This window comes from Pagrus pagrus (assembly GCF_965226575.1).
Source record: "Pagrus pagrus genome assembly, chromosome: 7".
NCBI lineage: Eukaryota > Metazoa > Chordata > Actinopteri > Spariformes > Sparidae > Pagrus > Pagrus pagrus.
Window position 1 is genome coordinate 344,633 of NC_140191.1, and position 11,902 is coordinate 356,534.

General features: G+C 47.4%; 1 protein-coding gene across 1 annotated transcript in view; it reads right to left on the reverse strand.

Annotated features, from left to right (window-relative positions):
* The window catches only part of LOC311260226 (mothers against decapentaplegic homolog 4-like), a 32,939-nt gene extending 21,710 nt beyond the window's left edge, over nt 1-11,229 (reverse strand). Inside the window, exons 1-6 of the mRNA XM_084357799.1 lie at nt 9,785-11,229; nt 8,756-9,607; nt 6,693-6,944; nt 2,310-2,487; nt 657-785; nt 353-580 (exon numbers count right to left, since the gene is read on the reverse strand). Of these exons, the coding sequence (XP_084213925.1) occupies nt 353-580; nt 657-785; nt 2,310-2,487; nt 6,693-6,938 (781 nt within the window). The 5' untranslated portion in view covers nt 6,939-6,944; nt 8,756-9,607; nt 9,785-11,229. The remainder of the gene's footprint in view (nt 1-352; nt 581-656; nt 786-2,309; nt 2,488-6,692; nt 6,945-8,755; nt 9,608-9,784) is intronic.
* Nucleotides 11,230-11,902: the final 673 nt, after the last annotated feature.

The following is an 11,902-nucleotide window of genomic DNA, read 5'->3' on the forward strand; positions in this document are numbered from 1 at the left end:
TACTGCAGCTACTGCTGCTATTACTACTACTGCTAGTACTACTGCAGCTACTGCTGCTATTACTACTACTGCTACTACTACTACTGCTACTACTACTGCTACTACTAGTACTACTACTGCTACTACTGCTACTACTACTACTACTGCTACTACTATTACTAATGCTACTACTACTACTGCTAGTACTACTGCAGCTACTGCTGTTACTACTGCTACTACTGATACTACTACTACTACTACTACTACTTTGTTCCCTTTTTACTAGCAATGCTACAAACATGGCATACATTGTAGTTTATCTCAGGTGTACTTCACTACAGTTCAGGTGTGTGCAGCAGTACAGGTGCAGTACCAGTGTTGGGGGGGCAGCTGTAGTCGGGGCTCTGCTGGTGGGGGGAGGAGGGGGTGGGAGGGTGAGGAGGGTGAGGAGACTGGGGGGTGTGAGGAGGGTTGGGGTGAGGTGGGGAGGCGTGTCCTCCGTGGTTTTGAGGTGGTGCGATCTTCAGGAGTCCCTCGCCACCTCCACCTCCGCCGCTCCTGCTGCAGATGACAGGAGCTGCAGGGGTCATGGAGCTGCTGCCTGCAGGAGACACAGGAGGACGTCAGAGACACGTTTGACTTAAGATGAAATAAAAGACTGTGAGTGACAGTCTGACCTGGAGGAGAGAGGGGCATGCTGGGATACATGCTGACAGGGCGGGGTTGGCTGTAGGGGTCAGAGTGGGGGGGCAGGTCGATCTGCAGACAGTCCTGCATGAACTCCTCCTTTATCAAAGACTGAGGACCTGAAGGAAGAAAGGGGGCAGGACAAGGAGCATCAGAGACCTGAACACACCAGGATCTGTTCCTGTTACCTTCATCTGTCACAGCCAACAGCACAGCAACAGATATGAAACATTACACAGTTTATAGTAACACAGTGTGTGTGTGTAGTGTGTGTGTAGTGTGTCTCAATTCAGGGGCTGCAGCCTTCAAGGACGCGGCCTTTGCGGCCCATGAAGGCCGGGTCCTTCTGAGAGACCTTGAACGCCTCGTCCACCGTTGGTAAATGGGACGGTCTAGCCTTCGGAGAATTTCCTGGTTGCCTCACCAGATGTTCCCGCCCCTTACCCTTACGTCACGATTGTGAATGAAGAGATGCATTAAAGTCTGTTTTGGTTCAAATCTATCAAACGTGTACATTTATTTGTGTGTGTACAAAAATTAATTAATGACAAAATGTGTCAAATCTAAATTGAATCATCAGCATTACAAAATAAACATTAACCCATTGGTGAATAACAACTATATTTACCACAGCATCACCAGTGTCACGTGTTTTAACTGAAAGTTAACATCTGGAGGTTTTATAGTCCCCTGAAGTTTAACATATCTGGCGTTGGATGTTCAAATGAGTAAAAACCGAGTATAAACCCATTACTTCAATTTGAATGTCATGTCTGCGCCACTTGATGTCGCCATTTTCTCTTGCTTCCTCTTCTGTTTCGGGACTGAGCAGCGGTGCGCAAAGGATCTTGGGATATGGGAGGCCGCGAAGGATAGTAGCGGTGCGTCCAATTGGGACAGCCTTCGTGCAGCGTTGTGATGTAATTGGCCTTCAAATGCGCCCTTCGAGGATGCAGCCCCTGAATTGAGATGCAGCTACTGAGTGTAGTGTGAGACAGACTGTCCGGGCCACTACATTTATTTAGTTTGTTGGACAGGAAGAAAACATCTTTCAGTTTTACTCTGCTGCTTTTCTTGACTTCTCCCTCCAGGAACTTTGTGGATGTATTAAGACCAGGGTCTTGAAGCTGTCAAGGACTTCTTCATACAAAACTTATAGACGCAAGCCAATCAGAGGCGGAGTTAGGCGGGTCTTTGCAGGAAATCTAATGGGATCCTTTGACTACAGCTAGCTTACTGTGCTAATAGTTTTAGTTCCACTAAGCGGATGTTAATGTTTTCCAAAGATGTTGATGAAGGTTCTCAGTCGTCCTGGTACCTCTAATTTCTGTATTGTAGGCAACTGGACTTGTTTCAGTTTGTTGAATACGTTTCACCTCTCATCCAGGAGGCTTCTTCACTTCACTGTCCTTACAAAGTGTCACAGTGCCCTCCTCCAGCTAACAATACAGCACTGAGAATGTTTTCAGAATATTTTATACTGTTGAGCCAATGTGGCATTTTTAAATATGACTCCTTATTGAACCTGCTAGCAAACATTAGCATGCAAACATGATCAGAGGCCGTCTTGTTATTTCAATGCCGATGTAATGAATCAGGTTCATCTGATGAATCACATGATGAATATCAATGAGTTTGTTTACCTGCGGCAGCGGGGGACGCCACCCTCTCGTAGTGGTAGGGGTTCACACACACGCTGTCGTACTTCAGGTCGAACGCAAACTGACAGAACTTCACGTGTTTCAGCTCGTTCTTATGGAGGTCGGGCCAACGCCACAGACGGGCGTAGATCACATGAGGAAACCCTTTCCTACCTGCCACCTGCACACAGACAGACAGAAGGAAAGACAGACAGACAGGTGAGAGAGACACAGACAGACAGACAGGTGAGAGAGACACAGACAGACAGGTGAGAGAGACACAGACAGACAGACAGGTGAGAGAGACACAGACAGACGGTCAGTGAGGAAACATCGAAAAATGGAAATTTAAATAAACTGTGAGAACAAACGGAGTCATGGTGAGCAGGAGGTTACCATGGAAACGTGTGTGTGTGTGTGTGTACTAGGTGATGCAGGGTTAACCAGTCACGCCAAAACCACGACTATGACATCATGTCTGACCTCACGTGTGTGTGTGTGAGACAGTCAGAGCTCCACACTGTAAAAAGATTCTCGTTGTGTATTTAAGCCTGAACAAACAGACGTGTCAGAGACAGGAAGCACACAAACACACACACACACACACACACACACACACACACAGCAGCATGTGTTCTGTGTGCACAGGTGAAGGGCAGGGATAAGACTCTGCAGACAAAACACGCACGCACACACACACACACACACACACACACACACACACACTGCTTCACAGAGTCAGAAGCAGAGACAACCCTAACCGTGCTAACTGTTAGCTGAAGCTAAAGGCTACACGTCACTGAAACCTGACCAAACTTTAAATCTGTCTCATTCTGGATCAGTAACTGTGGCAACGTGTTTCCTACTGGGTCAAACGATCTCCAAACTAATATAAATCGAATTGAAACGATTTATTTGGCATTTTTCGTTCAGTCCGTCCCCCAAAGTATTCACCGCGGCCCTGCTGGCTGACACTCACTCAAGTTACGTTTTTCTCTAAATTACATAATTACATAATCGCCATCAGTCAACAGGACGCTGTCTGACTGTCGCTCGCGGGGAGGGAGGCTGTTTTCTGGGGGAAAGTTCACTAAGTCTCAGTCGGAGAGCTGAATCACCGCGACAAACACTTGGTGAGTTTAAGTTTTTTGCCGGGGACAGACGCTGTTTTTCCGGAAGAAATGTGATGAGAGTCGGTCGGACAGACACTTCACGTATAACTGCAGTATGTTTTTCCTCATACAAGTTGCTAAAGACACGACCAGTTACTACGTTACCGTTGTTTGGTCCTGTAACGCTGCTTTGTGGGACATTTCTATATTTTGTTGAGTGATGGACCTGTTCAGTTATCAGACAGTGAACACCATCAGAACCGACACACCCTCGCTCCGCGCCGCCAGCTTATCCGTTCACACTGGATCGGTTCGCCAATACTGCGCCTCTGATAGCCTACTACCTCCGGAGGCGCATCAGAGGCGCAGTGAAATTTCACCCCTCGCAAAGACAAGGCCACAACCCCCACGACATCAACGCAGTCAGACATCGATCTCAGACACACTGTATGTATTATATGTATAATGTGACTCCTTATCCGCCAAATTCGGACAGGCACAAGAAAATAACAGCTGCTTTTTAGCTAAAGATATGCACCCTATCGTTTGTCTTATTTGATTTTCTAAGTATATTTATTTTATTCATTAAATGTTTTATAGAAATTGCAGAACAGTTGGATACATATCTGTACATTATTTTAGATTTGAACATTTCGTGTATTTTTTTGAGAGAAATGCTGAATAAATGCTCATCATGTTTGTAAACTGAAAATATCGTTTAAATAAGCGTGATTTCAATATTGACCAAAATAATCGTGATTATGAGTTTTTCCATAATCGAGCAGCCCTAGCTGAGGCTCATGGGTATTGTAGTATTTAGATGGCAGTCAGTGTATGAACCTGTAAGATGGTTCCATTAGCAGCTGTTAGCCTCATGCTAACGTCAGTGTGGGAGATTTTAAATTACATTTCACTAAAATAACTGAACATATCCCAAATTATGAGATGTAACTGACAACGTTCCACTAAAAGAATAAATTATGTCTGTTAGCTTAGCATACTCAGATATTTCCCTCATTAGGATTAAGGAAATAAAAATAACGTGTACAAAGATTCATCATTGAGCCTCTAAAACTGTGATTGTTGGAAGATCTATTAGCTTGTGATGCTAACGAGTGTCACAGTTTTGATTCAAATTCAAAAAACGATGTAATGAGATTTTAACTTTGATGCTTCACTGACTTCCTGTTTGATTTCTCTTGATTGGACCGAGCTGCAGACGTCTCCGAGCAACAGATCTACACATTAAAGTCTTTACTGTCTGAGACTTTTGTTTTCATGGTTCAACGTGGTTCAGAGGATCACAGCTGAAGCTGAAGCTGAAGCTGAGGAAGACGTCCTGTCGACCGATGAAGAGCTGCTGGGACTCACAACAAACATCTCACACCATCACTGCATTTTTTACAGTGTAGAAACTCTGTGGTCTGACATCCAAGCACAAACTCCAGACGTGTACACATTCCCGTCTGTCTGCACACACACACACACACACACACACACACTCACACACACACACACACACACACACACACACACACACAATCACACACACACACACACACACACACACACACACACACACACACAGTCTGACTAAACTTAACTCGGCCCCTTTCCTGTGTTTCAGACAAAACAAACCAGCCTGCCCCTCCTCCTCCTCCTCCTCCTCCCCCCCCCCCTCCCCCTCCTCCTCCCCCTCCTCCTCCTCCCCCCCCCCCCCCCTCCTCCTCCTCCTCACACACACACACACACACACACACACACACACACACACACACACAGTCAGCTCTCTGTGTTGCTGTTCGGATGTTTGAAGGTTTCAGGAGGTTTTTAGGGGATTCCTTCAGACTTCATTGGTTCCTCACAAAGATCCTTTTTCTTTGAAGGTTCTGCAGGTCCTTGTGAAGAGTTGGGGTCGTTAGTGTCAAATGGTTCTGATGAAACTGAGGGAGGGTTCTGGGGTGTGCAGGGTTTCTTGGTGAGGTTCCGGGGCTTCCTGAAGAGACAATACAATGAGATATTAAAGGGTGTCGAGGGTTCTTGAGAGTTCTGTAGAGGAACCTGAGGAGGTTTCAGGGCTACTAAGAAAGGCCTCAGGACTTTGAAGAGAGTGGAGGTTCTCCAGTTCCAATTCTTCAGGGGGTTCTATGAATTCATTCAGGTTCCTTGAGGTGGTTCTGCAGGTTCTAAGGAGGCTGCATGAAGACTTGGGGAGGTTCCAAGGATTCATCAAAGGGCTCGGAAAGACCTTGAAGGGTCTGTGTCTTTCTGGGCAGATTCAAATGGATCATATGGAGCACACAGGGGTTCTTAAAGAGGTTCTTGTCCAGAGATCCTTGAGAAGGTTTCAGGTGGTTTAACAGGATAACAGATGATCCAGTGGGTCAAAGGGTTCTTCAGAATTCTCCAGATGAACCTGAATATGTTCTGGAGGTAGTGCAGGAGGTTCCAGGGGTACTCAAATAGGTTGTATGGTTCTTGAGAGGGTTTTAGGATTCTCACGGAGGATCCTGTTCAGGTCGGCTGTGTGGTTCTGGGGGCTTTTGGGCCGGTTTAAATGTTTCTCATGGAGCTTCAGGAGGTTCCTGGGGTGTTCTACAAAATACTGGAGGGATATAAGGAGATAGTTCATGGTTCAGGGGCAGAACCACAGGATCCCGAGAGGGTCCAGAGGGTTCTGGATGAGGTTTAAAGAGTTCTAAAGAAAAATAATTCTGAGGAGTCACATCTCGAGAGGAGAGATTTGAGGAGGTTTTTAGGGTCCTTGAGATGGGTTCAGTGGTTCTTGAAAGATTCCAGGTGTCTCCAGGAGACTGCGGGGGTGTTGGACAGAGACGTCTTCAGTCGGTCCTTTAAAAAGTTCTTGAGGGTCCTGAGGTGGTTCTGCTGGTTCTTGAACATGACGGCTCCTGTGAGGCTGCGAGCCGCCTGAAGTGGGACCCACTTTACATCCTGATGGGTGCTGTGACCACACACACACTCACACACACACACACACACACACACACACACACACACACACCTGCGTACACACACACACACACACACACACACACACACACGTGCGTACACACACACACACACACACACACACACTCACACACACACTCACATACATACACGCACACACACACACTCACACACACACCTGCGTACACACACACACACACACACACACACACACACACACACACACACACTGTGAGACTCATGTTGAGGACAGACCGGAACATGTTTGTGTAGCTGTGTGTGTGCGGTTCTGGTCCGGCTCTACCTGCAGCCGTCCGTCCAGCGTCCTCTGGATGGTGACACACTTGCTGGGATGGACGCCGTTGGTGGTGACGGCGGTGATGAGCGAGTCCAGCTCGTCCTTCTTCTCCTTCAGCTTCTTCACCAGACTCTCGATGGCCCGCTTGGCGAAGCCCTCGTTGTCGGCGCCCTGACGGTGGCACATGAGGCTGTGGACGATGCTGAGACAGGCGTCGGTTCCGCCGCTGGGGGACGGACCCAGCACCGACATGTTCACCTGCAGGGGACGGAAACCATTGGTGTGTGTGTGTGTGTGTGTGATCACACAGAGACAGACAGACACACACACAGACACACAGACAGACACACACACACACACACACACAGACACACAGACACACACACAGACACACACACAGACACACAGACAGACAGACACAAACACACACACACAGAGACACACAGACACAGACAGACACACACACACACACACAGACAGACACACAGACAGACAGACACACACACAGACACACACACACACACACACACACACACACACACACAGACACACACAGACACACACACACAGACAGACAGACAGACAGACAGACAGACACACAGACACACACACAGACACACACACAGACAGACAGACACACACACAGACACACACACACACAGAAACACACACAGACAGACAGACAGACACAGACAGACAGACAGACAGACACACAGACACACACACACAGACAGACAGACAGACAGACAGACACACACACAGACACACAGACAGACAGACAGACACAGACAGACAGACAGACACACACACAGACACACACACAGACAGACAGACAGACACACACACAGACAGACAGACAGACACACAGACAGACAGACAGACACACAGACACACACACAGACAGATAGACAGACAGACAGACACACAGACAGACAGACACACACACAGACAGACAGACAGACACAGACAGACACACAGACAGACAGACAGACACACAGACAGACAGACAGACACAGACACACACACAGACAGACAGACAGACACAGACAGACACACAGACAGACAGACAGACACAGACAGACACACAGACAGACAGACAGACAGACAGACAGACACACACACAGACAGATAGACAGACAGACACACAGACAGATAGACAGACAGACACACACAGACAGACAGACACACAGACAGATAGACAGACAGACACACAGACAGACACAGACAGACAGACACACAGACAGATAGACAGACAGACACACAGACAGACACAGATAGACAGACAGACAGACAGACACACAGACAGACAGACAGACACACAGACACACACACAGACAGACAGACACACAGACAGACAGACACACACACAGACAGACAGACAGACAGACAGACACAGACAGACAGACAGACACACAGACAGATAGACAGACAGACACACACAGACAGACAGACACACAGACAGACACACACACAGACAGACACACAGACAGACACAGACAGACAGACACACAGACAGACAGACACACAGACAGATAGACAGACAGACACACACAGACAGACAGACACACAGACAGACACACACACAGACAGACACACAGACAGACAGACACAGACACACAGACACACACACAGACACACAGACAGACAGACACACAGACAGACACACACACAGACAGACACACAGACAGACAGACACACAGACAGACAGACAGACAGACAGACAGACACACACACAGACACACACACAGACAGACAGACACACAGACAGACACAGACAGACACACACACAGACACACACACAGACAGACAGACACACAGACAGACACAGACAGACACACAGACAGACAGACAGACACACAGACACACACACAGACAGACACACACACAGACAGACAGACACACAGACAGACACACACACACACACACACACACAGAGACAGACAGACACACACACACACAGACAGACAGACACACACACAGACAGACAGACACACAGACAGACAGACAGACAGGTCTCTAGAGCATCAACAGTTGTCAGACTCTCAGCGGGTCTTCTCAGTTTCACTCACCGGGACTCGGCTCTCTCCGCTCGGCTGTGAGCCGCTGCCTGTGACGGTGAGACCGGCTGTCTGTGTGTGTGTGTGTGTGTGTGTGTGTGTGTGTGTGTGTGCAGACAGTCTGGATCACACGGCGGACACACACACACACACACACACACACACACACAGTGTGTCATACTACCCAGACATAACAGGAAGTCAGGCCACTTCAACACTTATCAGAATAAGAGCGGAGCATCCAGCGGCAGCCTGGAGAACGATCCCCGTCATCAGCCGCTTAAAGTCGGTGTCCGACTGCCTGAAGACCGCGAGGAGACAAAAACAGGAGGAGCAGAAGGTTCCGGAACAAAAGATAACTCAAGTGACACCGGCATCACTTCCTCTGTGTCAGCCTGCTCAACCCTGACACACCAGCAGAGTCCCTGATGAGTCCGGTCCGCCTCACGAGTCCATGGGTCGGGTCCGGTCCGCCTCATGAGTCATGAGTCCCTCATGAGGCGCTCTGCTTTCAGTGGTTAGAAGTTATGCTTTTATTCTGAAGGGTAAGGCCGGAAACGCACCCCCCGTCGCTCCTTTGACTCCTGTCTCTAAAGTTTGGTCGTGCGCGTGACTTTGTGCACGCGTGTGTCGGTGTCCTCGGACTGAGGCTCCTGCAGACAGAAGTCCATTCAGAAAACTGCTGATTTTAGGTCCGTGGTGACAGTGATGGTTCGGGTCCGTGGTGACAGTGATGGTTCTGGTCGGTGGTGACAGTGATGGTTCTGGTCCGTGGTGACAGTGATGGTTCTGGTCCGTGGTGACAGTGATGGTTCGGGTCCGTGGTGACAGTGATGGTTCTGGTCGGTGGTGACAGTGATGGTTCTGGTCGGTGGTGACAGTGAATGCATTAAAGTCTGTTTTGGTTCAAATCTATCAAACGTGTACATTTATTTGTGTGTGTACAAAAATTAATCAATGACAAAATGTGTCAAATCTAAATTGAATCATCAACATTACAAAATAAACATGAACCCATTAGTGAATAACAACTATATTTACCACAGCATCACCAGCGTCACGTGTTGTAACTGAAAGTTAACATCTGGAGGTTTTATAGTCCCCTGAAGTTTAACATATCTGGCGTTGGATGTTCAAACGACTAAAAACCGAGTATAAACCCATTACTTAAATTTGAATGTCATGTCTGCGCCACTTGATGTCGCCATTTTCTCTTGCTTCCTCTTCTGTTTTGGGACTGAGCAGCGGCGCGCAAAGGATCTTGGGATATGTGAGGCCGCGGAGGATAGTAGCGGTGCGTCCTCCGATAAGAGGGAAGTGCAGGCTGCGTTTGAAGGAGCCTCTGAAGTTGGACGGCCTTCGCGCGGTGTTGTGACGTAATTGGCCTTCAAATGCGCACTCCGTGGGCTGCAGCCCCTGAACTGGGACACAGCCAGCGTCTCCCTGTCCTGGTAGAATGAGACGAACCTCTTACTACACCTGTGAGTGCTTGTTATAAAAGGCTCGTTGGAGATGAACTGCGCCTCGCCTGGAAGGTGGACGAGACCAGGCGGCAGCAGCAGGGGGCGCTGACAACAAGCTGCAGTCCAGTCGGACAGTTTCCAGCCGCCGTCAAAGAAAATACAGGAAGTCACAGAAACATTTACATCCTGTCAGATCCACCTGTAGCTACCTGCAGTCTGCACAACACGTTCAGAGAGCTATGGCTGAAGAAGCTGCACATGCGTTCTTGGTCGCTGATGAAACTGAAGCAGAAGAGATCCCCCTACTTTTCCACTTTGCACATGAACTACACTGTGATAATCCTCTTAATGGGCAGATGGGATGTGGTGTGATTTTTAATATTTAATCTCACAAATGTAACAAATAGAAATACAAACTTTGAGGTCATACAAAGTGGATTTTTCTAAAATGATAACTACTTTTCACTGTGGTCTAAATTTGTCAATCATAACTTTTTATTTGTTTAACGATGCCACTGTTATGACTGAGGTGAGAGTCAGAGCGACTGAGCAGATTTCAGCCCTTGGAAGTAATTTCTTGAACAAGAATTGCCTACAAAGTAGATTTATATAAAGACACTGTCATTTATAAATCATACAATCCCTAAATTTAAGAAATTGAACTGCTGAATTAACAGTCCAAACGTTCTCACAGCTACATATACAGGCTACACATGGGGAGGACAAGCAGCAAAGGTTTCTTATGATCTTTATTCATTGATGTATTTATATTTGTCATTATATACAGTATATCAACCACACAACATATGTCTGTTAACAGATTAAACCTTCATTGCACATGAGATTCATATAATCTAACATTAAATATAACCAATACACAGAAAATGAGAATTATCGACTGAACGTAGTCCTAACTAAGAGCCAATCAGCTCTTTGATCAGGCGACAGCCAGGCGTTTCCCATCATGCCCTGAGGTCTTGCAGTCGGTGGAGAGCAACTGCGGCGCCTTGATCTAAAGACTGCGGCCGCCTTGATCTCGCAAGGTTATCGTTGCAGGCGCGTCAATGACGTCAGAGCAAGTCGGGATCAAGTCGGACACAAATCTAACCGGCATGCATTGTACGGTGGTCGTCGGTGATCGATTCTGCGCAGGCCTGGCTCATCTCCAACGAGCCTATTATTTTATCAGCATTTTCTTTCATAAGATTCTGTGTGATGAGTCACTGGGTCACATGACCTAGAATCTATTGAAAAGAAAATGCAATTTTTCATGAAAAATATTAATATAAAACCTCAGGAGCACTAAAGTCCAATATAAAGAGGTTTGTCCTGATCAATCACTGGATCAATACAACCCGGCATTGTTTCGAGTCACTGGGTCACATGACCTGGGTGGTACCGAAGAAACTGCAATCACTTCCCATTCAAATATTCACCATCCAACCTCACACTGACTTCACCATCCAACCTCACACTGACTTCACCATCCAACCTCACACTGACTTCATCATCCAACCTCACACTGACTTCACCATCCAACCTCACACTGACTTCACCATCCAACCTCACACTGACTTCACCATCCAACCTCACACTGACTTCACCATCCAACCTCACTGACTTCATCATCCAACCTCACACTGACTTCATCATCCAACCTCACACTGACTTCACCATCCAACCTCACACTGACTTC